This window comes from Pleurodeles waltl, chromosome 7 (assembly GCF_031143425.1).
Source record: "Pleurodeles waltl isolate 20211129_DDA chromosome 7, aPleWal1.hap1.20221129, whole genome shotgun sequence".
Lineage (NCBI taxonomy): Eukaryota > Metazoa > Chordata > Amphibia > Caudata > Salamandridae > Pleurodeles > Pleurodeles waltl.
The window spans coordinates 287207637-287226520 of record NC_090446.1 but is presented as its reverse complement, the minus strand read 5'-3'; the positions used below and the strand labels follow the sequence as shown (position 1 = coordinate 287226520).

At 40.7% G+C, this 18884-nt stretch overlaps 1 protein-coding gene across 3 annotated transcripts in view; it reads left to right on the top strand.

The window, feature by feature from the left end:
- Positions 1-18884, top strand: part of LOC138304022 (protein-glutamine gamma-glutamyltransferase 6-like) — a 418261-nt gene that overhangs the window by 123303 nt on the left and 276074 nt on the right. The window contains exon 1 of one of the 3 annotated variants that reach the window (XM_069243673.1): positions 11328-11441. The exons of the other annotated variants lie outside the window; for them this stretch is intronic. Coding sequence (XP_069099774.1) covers positions 11435-11441 — 7 coding nt within the window. The 5' untranslated portion in view covers positions 11328-11434. Of the gene's footprint in view, positions 1-11327; positions 11442-18884 lie in introns of those variants that run through there. 3 annotated transcript variants of the gene reach the window in all.

Here is an 18884-nt window from a genome sequence, read left to right as displayed (position 1 = left end):
TACATCAGCTAGTCCTTTGCAATCATCCAGCACTAAAGCATCTGAAATGTTCACAAGAGAATTTGCAAGCACATCTGGGAGCGTCATAGTGCGTATCATGAGAATCTTGTGTGGGGACAGTCCTTGCTTGCTGTCAGGAGTGCTAGGCATGCTCATCAGAACAAGTGGGAATGCATTAGGCCATTTCAGTGTAGTAGAAGCACACACTTCAGCCAGTCAAGACTTTAAAGCTCCATTTGTATGCTCAACCAATCCAGATGTCTCTGGTCTGTAACTGCACTGCAGTCTTTGCTCAGTTTGTAATGCCACACACAACAATTTTATGACCTCATTGTTAAAATGAGATCCTCGGTCTGACTCGAAAGAGGTCGTAAAATCAAACCTTGTGATCAGCTCCCTTACCAGCAGCTTTGCAACAGTGAGATTTAATTCCTGCGAGTTGGATACGTTTCTGGCCAGTGTGAAAAGACACACTCCACTGCCAACACATATTTCAGTCCATTGCATGCAGGCACCTAAATTAAATCAGATTGCATTCATCTGCTGACACCTTACACATCTATGACACACAGCTTCTGCAACTAAACTGAATCTGGGGTTGTACCATGTCTGTCTAAACGTCCTAATCATGGTATCCCTGCCAATGTGTGTCTGCCCATGGTAATGCCTTGCCATTGATGACGACAAACTATGTGGCAACACTGCTTTCCCTTCATTGGAAACCCAAACATCATCTTCATCTCTCTGAACACAGCCTGCTCTACTCAAACCTCTGTGTTCCTCTTCAGTCACTTCTTCCTGTAATCTCTTAACCTCTTCCCAGGTATCAATTAATGTCAAGAAACTCTGGTTTGTCTCATTGGTGCTACTTTCATCACTGCATTCCTCATTAAAAGACGTGCAATGGAGCGTACACTATCTGGCCACTTGATCAGCATAGACATTGCCCAACAAGATATTATCACTTGACTTTTGATGTGCTGCACATTTCACAGCCGCAGTTTTTACTGGTAATTGTAATGCTTTCCATAATTGATATATTCTTTCACCATTTTGGATTGGTGATCCTGAAGAGGTCATAAGGCCTCTCTGTGACCACAACTGTCCGGAATTGTGACCCACACTGAACCCGTACTAACTGTCAGTAAAAATGGTCACTTTGAGCTGTTCAGAAGCCCTGCATGCTCTAGTAAGAGCCACCAATTTGGCTACTTGGGCTGAAGCCACTCCTTAAAGCCATGAAACTTCCATTACTCCGGAGACTATGCAAACCGTATAACCAGCTCTTAGAGTTCCTTCATTATCTCTCAAACAGGAGTCATCAACAAAAATGACAAAATAATTTTTGTCTTATGGGGTATCTTGAATATCAGGTCTAGATTTGGTGCATAGTTCAGTCACAACGAGATTGTTATGTTCCACTTCATCTTCTTCATTAACATTGCCAACCCTCACAGGCAAGAGTGTTGCCGGTTTTAATGTAGTACATCTTTTAACATTAATATTTGGCGAGGCAAAGATTGCCACCACATAACGGGTTAAGCGTGAATTAGTCAGATATTGGGTTTTAGTTTGGGTCAAAAGGACCTCAACAATGTGGGATACATAGATGTTTAGGGGATGACCCATGACAGTGTCTTTGCACTGCCCAGTGCTAACATCCGCCGCCTCGACTAACTTTAAACAGCTGGGCAAAGCAGCAGCTACAGAGTCCAGCGTGGCAGAAAAATAAGCCACTGGTCTGTTGACCCCTCAATGTAACTGCGTAAAAACAGAACGTGCACAACCATCATGTTCATGGCAAAACAATGAAAAACACTTATTGTAATTAGGCATTCCCAGAGCAGGGGCTTGGCATAGGCTTTCTCTCAGCTCGGAGAAGGCTTTCAGGCATGTGTCATCAAATGGTACCGGATTAGACACTGCTTTGTGTGTCAATTTTTTCAATGGCTTAGAAATCATTGAAAGATTTGGGACCCACTGACTGCAATAGCCGACTATTCCCAGGACCACTCTGTTATCTTTCTGTGTCACAGGTGGATTCATTTGCATAATTGCTGCAATTCTTTCTTGGGGCACCATTCTTGCACCTTTCTCTATGTGATGACCTGAATACTTCACCTCTCTCTGACAATACTGTAATTTTGAGGGGGAAGCTTTATGGCCATTCTCACCCAAATAGTTCAACAGGGCAGTAGTATCTCTCCTATAGGCTTCACGCGTGTTTGATGCAACCATCAAACCATCAGTGTACTGAACCAAGGCTGAATGAAATGGCATGTTCCGGTACTCAAAATTATTTTTTCAAGATGTGAAAAAAATGGATGTTGACTCTGTATACCCCTATGGAGTACGACACCAGGAATATACATGGCGTCCAAATTTAATGTCAGAGAACCATTCCACTTCACAAGAGATCTGAAACAAAATCACAGCAGGATTCGAAACCACAGGACAACAGAAATGGCAATTTTGTTAACCTTTCTAAAATACTGGACTATGCAGTATTTTCTATTGGGCTTCTGCAGTCCCATAATAGGAAAATTACATGGGCTTCCCATTACGTCCTTCAGGATTCCTTGCGCAACAAAATTTTCAATTACAGGAGAACTTCCTGCAATCACTTCTGGGGCTGAATTAATTTGCGGGTTCTTGGGGAATACTGCATTTTGCTTTATTGTTATTCTAACAGGCTAAACTCCTCTAATGAGTCCAATATCTTTCCCTGAAAAATCCTAAGCCTTCACCATCACTGTTCCTTGCAGCTGTTCGGGCAGATCATTTTTTAACTGTCATCATTGGGCACAATGAAATGAGAGGGTACATTTCATCAGTTTTGCTGGACATTTCATCCTCACTATTTGTCTGAATTTGCTTCACCATCTCTTTCAACTTTTTCTGCTTCAATTCAATTCCAGCACCACAGTACCTAGCATACTTCAGCACTTCATCAATCGGTTTATTCTGACAGCAAATCAAATGATTCTTAATCATGCTACTAATTTTAGGTTTCAACCCTTGTACAGATCTGAACCAAAATGACTCGTGTCTTTTGGCTTAATAAAGTCAGACCCACTATGCTGTTTGAATGCCTGCAACAATCACTCATAATAAGCATTAATCCACTCCTTCGTTTCCTGTGCTGTTTTGTCAGTCTTATGCCAATCAACATCTTTTAGGCAAGCTTTATTCTTCAGGAACTTAATCACTTTATAACACCCTTTCATCACCTCTTCAGATGGCGCACCTGTCACTGGATCTCACAAGGTGGCCAATCCACACTCCACTTACACTCATCCCACAAATTGATTGGAACCACAATGTCAAACAATGGCCCTCATTCTGACCTTGGCGGGCGGCGGAGGCCGCCCGCCAAAGTCCCGCCGTCAGGTTACCGTTCCGCGGTCGAAAGACCGCGGCGGTAATTCTGACATTCCCGCTGGGCTGGCGGGCGGCCGCCTTCAGGCCGCCCGCCAGCCCAGCGGGAAAGAGGCTTCCACGATGAAGCCGGCTCGGAATCGAGCCGGCGGAGTGAAAGCTGTGCGACGGGTGCAGTTGCACCCGTCGCGTATTTCACTGTCTGCGCAGCAGACAGTGAAATACTTGTAGGGGCCCTCTTACGGGGGCCCCTGCAGTGCCCATGCCAGTGGCAGGGGCACTGCAGGGGCCCCCAGGGGCCCCGCGACCCCCCCTACCGCCATCCGGTTCCCGGCGGTCGGACCGCCGGGATCTGGATGGCGGTAGGGGGGGTCGGAATCCCCTCGGCGGCGCAGCAAGCTGCGCCGCCTTGGAGGATTCAATGGGGCGGCGGGACACTGGCGGGAGACCGCCAGTGTTGCCGGTCCGACCGCGGCTTTACCGCCGCGGTCGGAATCCCCATTGGAGCACCGCCGGCCTGTCGGCGGTGCTCCCGCGGTCCTCCGCCCTGGCGGTCTTTGACCGCCAGGGTCAGAATGACCGCCAATGTGTTCAAATCTTCCCACAGGCACATTGAAAGTTTCACAAACCTCTCTGTTTGCTTGTACCACAATACAGGTTTCTCTCCCAATCTTGGTTAATCATTTGTAAATGACAATATGTCACTTCTGCATCAAGGGACGTGTACATAACCTCCATCTGGAATCTCTCTCATTGGCAGCATTTTTACACTCTCTTCAGCTTGATTTGTTCTAGCTGGAGGCAAATTCTGCTTTGCGTTCTTCTGATCTCTTCTCTCTGTCCATCTGCCTTCTGATTTATCTAATGCTACTTGATAGATTCCAGCATCTTCCCATGGCTCACCATAGTTCCAATAGTTTCAGCTCTCGATGTACCATATTCAAGGCCAGTGGGGGAAACTTACACAGAATACAATTGGACTCTTTACTACTCACATGAAACAACTTATTGGAAATACCAATGTTAGAAAAAAAGAAATGACTTGACATTTTACTGCTGCTGCAAATGTGAAGACTTCAAGCCTAGTTCTGCTAACACAAGAAATACAATGCATTAATATCACCATTAATAAAACACACAAAATATGCAAAGTTATGAATTCATCATTAATATTATACCATCAAAAAATGTAAAAAAAAAAAAAAAAACATGAATAATTGCAGACTTTATTAAAACATCACATCAAATATAACATGTAATTTTCGGTGCACATGTAACCTAAACTAATAAATAAGCATTATGAATCATAATATTTCCACTATTAATAGTTTAATTTAATGCTTAATATATTTCATCATTGTTTAAATCATGTTAACATAGTGTTAGTTCTGGTAGGCATAATGTCTGCCATGATAGGTACAATGTCCACCACAAAATAAATGTGTACACTTTTAAAATACATGTTAGTGCAGCTCTCTTCGTTTATGCTTTTAAATGTGACTGTAAAAGTCACCTAGTGCTGACTTCTGTGCTATTAAGCATTACTAAAATGTTCTGTCCAGCAGAGGACAGGCTTTCACTATGTTACTAAGTCAATTAAAATAATTAATACAGGACACAAGGCCCAACTGGAGGTGGTGACTCCCCCAGGGTGCTAATGTTGGACTCCTGGCACATAAATACTATAAGGAAATCCCTCACATGGGTGATAATATGCACCAACAAAACACCATGTACTGCAGATTCCAGCACCTGTGGTGTTGGAGAGTACTCTGTCAAGTGCAACCCAGGGCCAACAATTAGACTTGGGACAAACCTAAAAAGTGAGGTTCGTTAAAGTTAAATCTAAAGTCACAAGAGGGACAGTTGTTGAGGAAGCCTGCATGGCTTCCAGACCCGACAGCTGTAGTTGGTTTTGCGGGTTATATTGTCCAAAAGAAAACCCCATTCACATGGATGATTGACTGAGCAAACAATACACCAACTTTTATGTCAACTAGGACTGGTTGTGGCAGCTAGTTCTCTGGCAAGTGTAATTCGGAGACACTTAAAAAACTGAGGCACTTATGAACAGTGGCTTTGGCCAAAGCCAAATCCGCAAAGGGGGCAATCATTAGGGAAGAGTTCAAGGTTCAACAGCAAGAAAAGTCAGCTTTTACAGACCAAATGCTGGAAACTGATCCCTGATCTTTGTTACAGGATATCTGCACTCGTCACAAAAAAAATGTCATGTTCTGATGCAATTTTTTTATAGATAGGTCCTTAATGTCCTCAATAATTTTAACCGTGACTTGGAGCATTCTCTACAAGTACTCGAAGGACGTGCAGTACAGCTTAAAAGTGCATCTTGGTCGAATGTGAACATGAACAAAATACCTCTTTTGAGAGGTTGGCAGCTTAGAAAGATCACAACAATCCCTGAAATGGAAAATAGATGATAGGGAAAATTAAAGTTGCCAGAATAATCTTCACATAAGGGGAATATACTCAACCATCTTGGACAGTGAACCCGCCCACACACACACACACAAACTATTTTGGAAACTGTTGGGCTTCTCTGACGAAACAGACATAACTCTTGATCATACACATAAAGTGCATTCAGAAAAAAACGGACACCACTTTTACCTGCAAAAATAAGACATTTTTCAGTAGAAGCAAACTGTGGGGAAAATCCAGTATAAGCAAGATGAGTTGTTGATTTTTCAGGACATTTCAGTATACACCTGAGCCAAACATAAGGAGTTCAGAACTGTTACAGAATACACAAGGGGGGGAAATATCACATTTGGTTGAGGATCTCCCTAAGGATCTTATTCTCCTTTAAGGACAGACTTCCCACAGCCTACACCCCTGAAGAAACAAAGGGTACTCTGAATTTAGTGAAGCGTTCAAACCCTGAAAATGCAGAAAAATCCTCCGAAACTGCATTGGCGGATTTAGCACAGCCTGTAGCAGCAAAGATCCATTCTGTGAATGAGAAATCAAAAGGGTGGAGAGACTTTCTCAGGTGGGCCTCAGTTCTTGGCCACATTTTCCTGAGCCGTGCAGCATGGTTGGTCAGGCTGCCTCAAGGACATGGTTCTCAAATTACTTTAATTTAAACTAAAGGACTCTTTGCAGGTTTTGGGCTATGTGCCAATTTGGCCTTCCTCCTCTCCTCATGAGTTGGTGTTTTTTCATATGTGAGCAAATAGCATTGTCCAGGCCCGAGTGATAGTCAGATGCTGCCTCCAACCCACCGAAAATTCTTTCCAGCCAACAACACCAAACTAAAGTTGTTGAATAATTTCATACTATTACTGTTTTTATATTCGTATGTTCTATGATCATATGAAGCAACAGTTTCTCAAAGACAAAAAGCCCCTTAGGAGGGTAAACCATTTAGTTGCCACATTGACAGGATTCAGTGTTAATTTGGTTTGTTCCCTTGCTAATGGTTTAGAATTAAATTATAGCAATATTATCATGTTCACATATAATGACACTTAATAGACTGGGCCTTAACTCCCTCCTAAAACTGAAAATATTTTTGAAATGGCTTCCTTCTAGAACACAGAAGTTTCCTTCCTAAAGGAAACTCATTTGTTAATCAATGGCATGTATAGGTTATATTATCTGCTGTATCTCTTGCAATACCATTACTAAGGGGAAAGCCAAAGGTTAAGTAATATTATTCGAAAAAAAAGAACACTTCCAATTCGATTTCACATTCAAAGGTTGGAGGGAGTTGTCACTCTTGTTTGTTGTATCCATGCCCCAGTAGACCGTAAAACCAGAATTAATAAGGAGCTGCTTGAATATCTAGCGGAACAGGCCAAATGTATACTGCAAATGGGGGTGGTTTCAATGCTACATTAAATCCAGCGCTAAATCAGTCACATGGCCTGGTAGGGGGGGTCCACAACCACACTTAAGGCACTTCTCGAGGGGCTTCAAGATCTAAATTTGACAAATGATTTACAAAAAAATGGCTTAAGCAGCTAATACCGCACATCACTTACCAGTACAACAAATTCACAAGAAAGAAGGGTGCACGAGCATGAGGGATCAGTCACCATAAACCAGCCTACTGAGCAATATACTTCATCAATAATTAATATAGTAACTCAGCACTGCAAAGGAAAGTAACTTGGAAATGGTACGACTTTATACATTTATACTTACTGTAGATCAAATGTCCATACTTCCATAAAATACAATAAGCAAATCTTGTTATTGTTCACTCCTTTATTGTTGATCTTCTCATAAAAACATTTTTGATTGTAGCCATAGCAGCGCTACAATCAAGTATGGACATTTGATCTACACTAAGCGTAGAGTTGTACCATTTCCAAGATACTTCCTTTTGGAGTGCTGAGTTACTATATTTCTTAAGATCTAAACGAGATCGACATTTAAAGAGCCCAACACTCAGAGGGTATACATTGTTTCTCATGTGCCCCAATCATCCTCTTGACATCCTGTAGACTTAACATTTTTTACAGCAAGAGAGATAGATTATCCAAAGTTTCCCCAGGAGCCTAATAGACACTCACATACCATCTTACCATGCAGTGTGATGTGGTAATGAATATCTTACTCTCGCAGAAACATTGGCACATTAACAAAACACCTTTCAGGGACCCTGTTTTTAGAGAAGCAATTAGATACTCTCTAGTGAATAATTTCAAGGAGAAATGTATTAATCCACTGCACCTCTGACAGCCCGTTGTGATGCTCCTAAGGGAGTAATTTGTGGAGAGCCTATCTCACACACTGAAGGTTTTTTTTTTTTAAACAAGGCTCAAAAATTAGAGTTGAAGCAACTAATAACTAGCTTGAACAGAAAACACAAGTTTACAAGCTGTCATAGAACCGATATTACATTACAAAAAGAAAGAGGATGATTAGAACACATTTTAACGGGGGAGACAGCAAAACTAATATTTTACACAAAGCGAACACTACGAAAAGGGAACAATATGGGTAGGATTTTGGGCTATAAAATTGAAATTCGAAGAGGAAAAGAATCCAAGACAATAAAACTTCAAGGGCTCTATATTATTAACTCATATAAACGAGATCACTCAGATATTTTATGAATATTTTGCAAAATTCTATACTGAAGAAAATACCAATAAAGTAGAGCGAGACAAATATTTGTGTGTGGTATATTTCATGGATATTTATGCTGCGCTGCTAAAATACTTGGAAGAACAGATAACCCCACAAGAAGAACTTGAGGCTATTAAGCACTGAACCTAGCGAAAAGGCTCCAGGACTTGATGAGTTCAGTGCCTCTTTAAAAGACTTTTTAATAAATACTGGTCACATGCTATCTTGCGTAGTTAATTATATTCTTTTTTTGAGTCTGAGTAAATAATTAAAACCATATTGGACTCAGAAACAATTATAATAGCCAAACCTAAGAAAACTTTTGAACTATATGACGCATGTAGAACAATCCCCTTACTGAACTTTGCATCAAAGATATGTTAGAAAACTCTATGTAAACACCTGAAGAACATTTAGCCATTAATCATACAACTCAAACAATCACGTTTTATTCCTGGGAGACCAACAAGAGACACTATATGTCTGACACTCAATATTTGCAGAATAGCCACGAAAATGAATCCTTTATTCACTTGATAGAATGGATTGGTGTTTTAAGTTTGAAGATCTAGACAGGACTACAGTGTGCCCTAGGATAAAAAGGAATTATCATATCCAGTTGTGTTTACCCCATCAACATGGCTGAAGAAGAATAATTTGCTTAGTGGTAAGATTTATCTAAAAAGAGGCACACGGCAAGGAAGCCCTCTATCCCCAGTATTTTTCATTTAGGGTTGGAGTCCTTAGTACAAAATGTCATCCCCTTGATTATGGGAGTGAAAATGGGAAAGAACACTTAAAAATGTGTTCTTTTTGCAGGTGACATATGTGTTATTACCAGTCTAGAGACCTTGATTCTCATCCTGAGTAAGGGATTTTACAGTTTCTCCGCAGTTACAGGCATTGAAATTAGTTATAACCAAACCCATAAAAGTGGCAATCACAGATATGTCTGAAGCAGGGCCTATACTTATGGTGAATTTGAGACTCAGAATGTTTCACTACTTTTCAGCATATTATTCTGGATACTACATGAAGGAAGAACTTGTATTCAACTAATATTCCTTACCTATTGGATACCCTCTATCAAGACCTAAATAGATCGGGAAGATTGGAATTTCCTGGTGTGGCCGGATAGCATGCATAAAGATTAATTTTCTCCACAGATTGCTTTATCTGGCCCAAACTTTTCCATTCATTTTACCAATGAGTACAATTCAAAACATAAAAAACTATTCACACTCACCTGGCAGGGTAAAATTCCAACCGTGTCAAGGAAGTTTTTTTGAGGGAACATTTTAAAGGTGGGTAGGGATTGCGCCAGATAGATCAGTACATCCTAGGAGTTCAGCTTTACCATTTGAAAGCTTCCAGTAACCCAGAAAGTAAGAAGCTTTCAGTCAAGGTCGAATCTGAGTTTTCTTTCAAACCAGTGCCCACCACTTACTCAAATTACTCTATCCCACTGAAATTCTAGTATACTGAGGAACCAAGTGGCTTAATTCCCCAATGACCCCCTTATTGAGCAATCTGAATTTCTTATGGGGCCTAACATACAGGGGATATCACAGATGTTTTGACACTGGCACTGCTAGTCTGTGGGAATTATTCTGGATCAGAAAACTTATTTTCCCAGGCTAAATTTGTCAGTGTAGGTTTGGACTTAAGAATGGACTCTTTGCCCCTGGTTCAGGGTGACACTTGTGAGGAATCTGAATACCCTCTGACTACCCTCAGTGGAAAGCTCATCATTAATTTGTTTCTTGCTGTTAGATTAACAGTAGCTCATCATCCTAGTTCTCACCCCAACAATAAAGTATGATGGTCCAAGGTGTTGTTGATATATGCAATGGAAAGACTCACAACACTGTTCCGGGATAGAGTCCCAACATTTGAAAAAATATGGTCTCCATTTGGAACATACTTAGGACAACAAGACCGAATCGGACAGTGTCCCAGATGTGTGCTTAAGGTCGTATACGAATCATTTATTTTCTATTCAAAGCCCTCTTTAGGATCGATGGTGAGTAGTGCAGATAGTTTGGTTTGGTTTGAGCCCGGGGTGATTGAACAATAAGATAAACAGTGTGGTTGAGTGGGTGGGAAAAGTACCCAGTTCTGTAAGAAAAAAATCGAGAATATATAATGATAACTGACTAGAGATAGTATTATTCTTATGCAAGAAAATACGAGATATTCCAACATTAATTCATTTGTGAATCGTTTAAATGTTTTAATTTTCTTTTTTGTTGTTAGATTTGATGTTTTTTTATATGTAGAACATGCCATCTCCGTACAATTGCATTGGAGGCATTTATAGAGGCCACGTAGATGATAAGAAATAAGTGTTGGGGATGCTTCTATGGAAATGGGTGTGACTGTACATTTATGTTATGCGGCTTTATGTTCCTAGATATCATTGCATGCACAAGGCATCGAAAAAAAAAAGAATATCTTTAAAAAAGTTTAGAAACTCCAGTTAAGAAGCAAATGAAATGCATCCATAAGTATAAAGTGTGTAGAATTGCAATTGAGGGGGCATTGTATTGTGCAGCGGAGTGGCGCATGGTGGGCTTCAGCTCAGTTGCATCGTTTGTAATTCTACAGGTGTAATGTCCTTATACATTTTGTGAGAGACTCCAAGATTGCACACACGAGCAAATATTTTCAGAAATGAGTCACGAAAGCAATGTGTGCCTCTGCAGCGTCCTCCCTCCTTTACACATTTACTCACAGGGAAGTTTAGGAGCACACTTTAAGGATCCTCCCCTGTCACACACACTCCCGCCTCTTTCTAACCCGCGTTCAGATTATTAGCTATGAAAAACTACAGCTCATTTGAATTTTACTCAGTGACATTTAAAGGTGAGGCCAGTGTTTTGGCTCTCACTGAAACACTTGGAATCACTCGGTGAACTTCATCGGAGGCTCGTCGCCTGGATCTGAAGTGAAGGACACAATGGCGGGTGAGTAAATTAATGACATCCAGAAAGCACCTTGTGCCAATGGTACCTTCGATTCAGAACCATAACCAGGAACCGATCCATTCGAAGCGAATATTTACCGTGGGTGCTCTCTCCTGGGTGTGTGTCATGCGGCTGACTTTGATCTGTGTAAAAGTACATTTAATGCCGATAAATGGTAAAAATGTAACATATTCTAAGCAGGGTGATGTGATGTCAACAGCTATTGTCGTGCTTTAAGACCGATTCGAGTGTGCTTTTCAATGGGAGTCTTCATAGTGCATGACGTATGATGAGGAACGTGTTTCCACTGCTGCACACAAGGCAAGTATAGAAGCACTTGGTGCCAATGTAAATATAGCAGGTATAATTTCAGTGGATGAGTTATGAAACTATTACAGTGGACAGGTTTTACAGAGATTTCTGAAATAAAGGCAGTCATTATCTCGCACTCTACATTGGCCATAAGAAATTCTAAAATATCAATGCCAGTTGAGTACTGCCACATAAATGTGGGCGTATTGTATCGAGGAAATAAAAAGTAAAGTAAAGTGACATTTATTTTTAATTTGGCACAGTAGGGTCTGAGGCAGGAGTAAATGAGTGCTTTGCTATCAACACACTATTTAATGTAGTGTGGAGGCCAGTTCTCTAGCTCATAGCCCCAAATTCCACAGTCCACAACCTAGCCACTTCCTTCATTGACACGGGTTCAGCCTGCCAACTGCCTCTAGCTGGCATGCTGACCCCGTGTCAATGAAGTAAGTAGGTAAGTGCTGTGAAGTCAACAAAAAAGAGATGGATGGGATGATTGATTTGATCTCAGACACTGTTAATTACAAAGGGTGTGCCCCAGTGCATTGTGTTTTTTTGCCCAAATTCCACCTCAAATTATACCCAGCCATATGTAAATCAGTCTTGGTTCAGACATGGTACCGGAATTGGGTTGCTTCTGTTCTATTTTCGGGAAGACCTTATCAGGCAGTTCCGACTGGATTGTCCTATTGGAGCAAGATCAAGACTGAGTTGCTTATGAGTGGATCCAAACTAGGTGGCATGATATAAAAAATAACGATGAACTGGGATGCATTTGAGTGGAAAATGATCAAATCCTTTTCTTTGGTGTGTCTGTGTTCAGGTGTAGTTGTTGGGTTCCCCTTTACAGGTTGAAGAAACTAGTAAACTTGTCTTGTCTTACGAGGAGTCCTCATCCTGGGCTCTACCTCATCTACTTGAGAAGGCTCTTGGTGGTCCAGTGCTCGGTGTACCCACCAATACACACCCATGGACCAGGCACAAAACCTCTGCATCATCCTGGACCCCTCACTCACCATGAGCCGCCAGATCAGCGCCGTCTCATCATCCTGTCTTGAAAAATCTTTCAGTGGATCCCCACAGAGTCCAGGAATTCGGTGACCCACGCACTCATTAGCAGCAGCCTTGAATATGGCAACGCACTCTACATCGGCATCACCCAGAAACTCCTCAATAAACCTTAGAACATCCAAAACGCCACTGCCAGACTTGCCCTAAACATTCCCACCGCAGCCACATCACCGAACGACAGAGGACTCCTCTTGCTACCTGTCAAAAAAAGAGTCACTTTCAAGCTCCTCACATATGCTTACAAAGCCCTCCATGCTGCAGAACCCGAATACCTCATCCACGCTTTTCATTCCACACACCCATCAGAAACCTTTGCTCCCTGGTTACCGTCCCACGGATCCGTAAGACGAGGATCAGAGGAAAATCAATTTCCCACCTCGCTGCAAAGACCTGAACACCCTGCCTCTTCATCTCAGGCTTTCTCCGTCACTGTCCCATTTTAGGAAGGAACTCAAACTCGACTGAACCTCCTTTCCCATTCAGATCAGCAGCCGCCCACCCATCCCCCAAGTGCCTTGTGACCCTTATGGGTGAGTAGTCACGCTTTACAAACCCATGATTGATTGAGTAAACTTTAGAGTGTTTCAGGGTTACACATCGCATTACCTATCATTTTTAGAGCATCTGCAAACGTGTCTGGATACGATAAGCAAAACAGTTAAAGCTTTCAAATGTATGATGTCAAGTAGACATAAACAGTTTTTTAAAGCATCTGTTTACCCTGGGGTTCCTTGGCAGGTGCCTATTGTAACACAGCTCAGTGGTACTCAATTTACAGATTTCGGAAGGGTGAATGATTGCATGGGATCATTGTGATTCAAACGTTTAACCATAGGTGAAAAATAGATCTCTGAGTGGATGTGCTAGTCCACTAAAACATTATACTGGTCTGGAGAAGACAGAGCAGAGTCTTTAGGATTAAAGATGTTGTTTTGGGAGACAAACTTGTGTGGTTTGTTCTGAGATTTGGACTAAACCATTCATGGGCTTTATCGCAGGTCAGTGTAAAGTAACAGATTTCGGTAAATGGCAAAGTTCTGTGATGAATTTCAGTGCTGGTTTCTGCCATTTCCCAATCGGCAGAGCAGTCAGTCTCATTAAAGGCTGCTAACAAATCAAGAGAATTGAGCTGCTTGTAAATCTGAAACAAGGGGTGACTAGAAGGCCTCATTGAAATGCATTGTCTTTATTGGCACTGACTGCTAGAAGTTCAGAGCCTGATTCACAAAGGAACTTATAACTCGTTTGTTATGAGTGTGGAGTTGTTAGTGCGTCTGACCTTAATAAGTAAACTTACAAGGGGACACGAATAAGTCGATGAACCTTTTGACTCGCAATTAAGATGTTCTTACCATAGCTCCAGTACATAATCAATAATCAATACGCAATAATCAATAATCATTAGTAATCAATAACATCATGAATCAATGGGGTCAGTAATTGTCACACACCATGACCTTTCAGTCATGAACAACCACACCTTTTAGTGAAAGTTAGAATATTTATTTCCCTATATTAACAATGCTAAGATCATGTAGAATAATCTCAGAATCAAATGAAACACATACAGAAACAACAACGGCTGTCCAAAGTGGCAGAAGAAACGTAATCTAATCAAAGCTTGAACTACAACACATTCTAAGATTCTGGTGCAAATCAGTAACAAAGTCAACTGCATCAAAGGATCTACATGAAGTTTAGCAGAGAAATTCATCAAGTGTTAGTCCCTGTCATCATGATTTCATTAGTGAGAATCCTTAACTAACACCAGATTAGCATCAGCATGTTGGGCTTCATGCAAAACAATTTAGTAACACAAATTTGGAAAAACATCTAACTATGGCTCTATCAAAACAGTGCAGTTGGTACCTAGAAAGAAAAAGCAAATGCATATCAATTCAACAGTCTATTAAATTATACCTGTCCTCAATATGGATCAGCAAGAAGAGTCAGCCTTCATCCTCAGGACATCAGTCGATAAGCAAGGCATCAGGATTCAGCATCAAAGTTCAGAATGTGTAAAACCTGTAAGGGTTAAAGTTAAGCACGTCTCTAATTGAAACGCAGTATGGGCAAGAATGGGCCTTTCGACCAGCAAGAAAATGGGCAATGGGCTACGACAAAACGCAAGGGCAGAATGTCTGTCGAAAAAATGCCTGTTCTCTTCCCAGTGTAAACCTGTGAAGTCAAAACTGCTGATACTACCCCCAAATCCTTATTGGTCAGTTAATCGTATGTTTACACTTTGTCCAATAAAACTAAAATCCCAAATTATGAATTCTAATATTACTCGGTTCACATGTCGTTAATTGGTTTGTCTTGCAATGTCCTCATCATCCAGCTTGTCAGGTAACAATATTGTTGCAGCTTCTACTCTAGTCAGTATCTTCATTGTTCTTGTCCTGGGAAAGTCAGTCTCACACACATTACACATAAAATGTTGCATTAGCAGGAAAGTCATCTTCTAGCAGTAGGTTCTCATGAGAAAGCTTCCGTTATGAGCACATTTAAACAATACAATAGAAATCACAGTTTAACTCTCTAGGACAGCCATTTTATTAAACGCTAAGAACTACAACTTTTACATGAGACCTGGCAAGTAGGCCAAGACACTCGCTAAGTTAAGCCCTTCAATTAATAAAGCTAAAGCTTACTGCATAACCCTCAATATGACGCACTACTACATTAAACTACTAAATGCTCAATATTTAATATTATTAAATCATTGATTAGTACATTTCGTTAACATTGGTGGCCACTCTTCGTAATCACATTTTCAAATGCGTGCATTATTTTTCCTCATTATTATATTTTCTACACAAATGTATTATTCAGAATACATAAACACTCATTAATAATTTTTGTTAAAACTCCTGCACAAGCAGAGTCTCCTCATTCATGGTGGAATCTCTGCAGTGAGCATATGCAGAGTTTCTGCCCCAAGTGCGGAAATTCTGCCACAAGTGCAAAGATTCCGGACTCCTAACTTTACGAGTCATAAGTCTCTTTGTGAAATGGGCCCTCAGTAATTTGTATCGACCATGGATTCATTCAGGCCAACTCGATCCTGACAAAGGGTTGAAATATGAACCACTGTGTAAGCATTATTTGGTAACTGGCCATTTGGCACTCATGTTTACGTGAATGTTTGAGAGTCCTGTACTTTCCTGATGACTAAATGATTGGTCTAGGTTCTGGAGAATTTCTGTTTCAGAGGCTCTGTTCTCCGTGATAACAGGCTTCTATTTTTAAATAGTGGAACACAGTTTCATGTTTTAGAGCACTGTTCGCCGTACAACACTGAATTGATCATATCATCATAATGGTAAAAGCACGAAGAGAAACTTAAAAAAGCAAGCATTTACAAAGCAATGGGTCTCGCATATTTCAATCAAGTTAATTGTCTTCTTTTGGCAACAGCGCCCATGAGTGGAAACTGAGAAAAGACGACTTAACAAAATAAAATAAAGTTAGCTTTACAGAATAAAAATTTGCAATTGTATTTGTCCTGACGGGCACGTTTTTGCCAGTCACAAGCATTCTGTTTGAGGGGGCACTAGAAGTTAAAAAGAACAAATATTACCTCTATCACATCAGGAGCAGTTGACAGGCACTAATTAAGTTGAATCAATAAGTGCTTGATCCCTGCTCCACACCCAGGAACAGAAATTGATGCCAGACATGTCTTGAAGAATTATGAGGCTGTAAAGCAGAGTACCACGCAAACCAACAAATCATGAATGACAGGCCGGCTCCAAGCCCTGTACTGAACACAACAGCATCTTGTATGTGAGATGCATGCGCATGCGCTCTCGGGCTCGACCCTAAAAAGATACCTTACACAAGGAATGCCGAGTACCTCCAATGAATGTGTTTTATTTTCTAGCATGTTTTCAGGTTAGGATCTGTCAAGGTGCATCTAATTTCAAACAAGGATTAATAAATTAGATACATTTTTAGTGTGCGCACACCATTGTTGGTGCACTTTGATCTTGGGTTTCGACTTTCATTGAACGAATCAGTGCATTCTGGGAACTGTAGTCTTCATTTGCTTCAATCACTCAATGAAGTTCCTAACTCTAATTTGGTAGATAGACGCCCATGACTGGATACACAATTTGTGTTTAAGATGCAGTGATATTGTAAACCTAAGTGCGTTTTAAGTTGGTTTAAGAGAAACTAAGTTACTCAGTTACAGGTCCACATGAGTATGATTTAAACAAAGAAGTAAAGGTTTGACCCAGCATGAAGGAAGCACTCTATTAGTATTGATGTGTGATCACTACCGGCAGGCAGAGATTGTGTGAGATGCCCATTTAAGTATTCTAACACTCAGGAAAAGTGGTTTCTCTAAGGAGAGCCAAAGAATTGCTTAGGCCTTGACACCAGTTTGTCCTCTACTTTAAATATGATTTAGTAAATAAAGTGAACTTGCAACCTTGTTCCATACATCTTTACTTCCCACTTTCTGTCCAATTATGGATGCCCCGTTCCTCGATGTTTGCCTGCTTGTGTACTGTCTGGCAGTATTTGGGTTGAATGGTTTGATACCAATATGGTTGCTGTCTGCTGGTTTGGGTACCTGGCTCCTGCTGGCATGCACTGGCAACTCTTTAACCGCCTGTCCTTCCCAACTTTCCACGAGGGCCTCATTCTTCACACTGTTTGAGACCTCTTGATTTATACCATCTTCTTTGTCTCTTATGCATCCTATTTTAATCTCCTGCTTCCTTCCTAACAAAGAGGCACTCTGCTAACAGTAAACTCCCTGTTGTAGGGAGGTCATTCAAATGGTGTCTTCTCCTTCTCGCAGAGCTATATGTGTGGGTTGTTTTAGGAGTGTTGGTCTTTTGTGAATGAACGTCTATTGGCATGTTTGTGTCCATACATTTGCCTCTATGTGTTATCTATGCCAATACATGGATGTTGTGTGCCTGTCTCCATGTGTGCATGCACTATTCAAACGTCAGAAATGCTAGCTTCTTAAAAGTTTTTTCTATTGTTAGAATCGATGCTTTTTGTGTGTGAGGTACTGATTCTGTTTTCTATACTTCTTTGAAACTGATCCGATTTTTTTAAGTGGTTTCATAGGTATGAGTTATACAAACATTTGCACAACGCACGGTGTACCGGGCCACTTCTGTGTACACAGATGGGCATGTACGCCTAAATGCTTGCTTTGAATTCTCAGAGGCATACTAAGCATGTGTAAACAGCAGTCAGAATATAAGTATGATTCCACAGGGGTGTTACAGTGGGTAAATTGAAGTCTGTTTCATAACTGTTTGCAAGCTATGTTTACATATTTCTATGTTCTCAGAAATTGTGCCTGAAAATGCACAGGAAAGAGCCTGTGGCTCAACATTATGAAGAAATTAACTAACCTTGACGAAGTGACCTTTTTCCTCTGGCACAGACATCTTCCCCCTGACTTCAAGGTTTAAATTGCTGGCAGTTCGCATCAGCTCATCCCTAATATTGTGTGTCTAACTTGTATTCTCAGGTATCCCAATATAGGTCAGATGTTGAAAGGCCTACGTTTGTGATACTGAAAATTATTTTATTTAAATTAGTGTTTCTGTTTGTCCTGCCTATATTTTGGGAAGCAAATCATTTATTTGGGGACATTTTACTTTCTGTGCTTTGCTAGAAATCTATTTTGTCAGTGCCATGCTTTCTTCTCCGTTTACCCAATATATGATACTTAGTTATTAATACTTTACTTTCTATATGTTTAGATATCTCTGGGTACGTGTTCAGCATTAAAACGGTGGTTAGCTTGATGAGAAATCGCCCGCCAATTTGTCTCCTCTTATTCGGGAGACTGAGAAATGACTACCATATCCACATACGGCAGCAGGTGCACTAATTATACACTGGTGAATACTAACTTCCATTGTCATAAAGTACATTGTGAATCGAGCTGTGGATTATTTTACCTTTAAATGTTGAACTATTAAATAATATTGCAATAGTGTCGAATTTGAAGATTTATGAATTTGGAACATTTTATGTTCTGCAATTAGATATTGTAGGCAACAAAATTCCCACAGTGCTTCA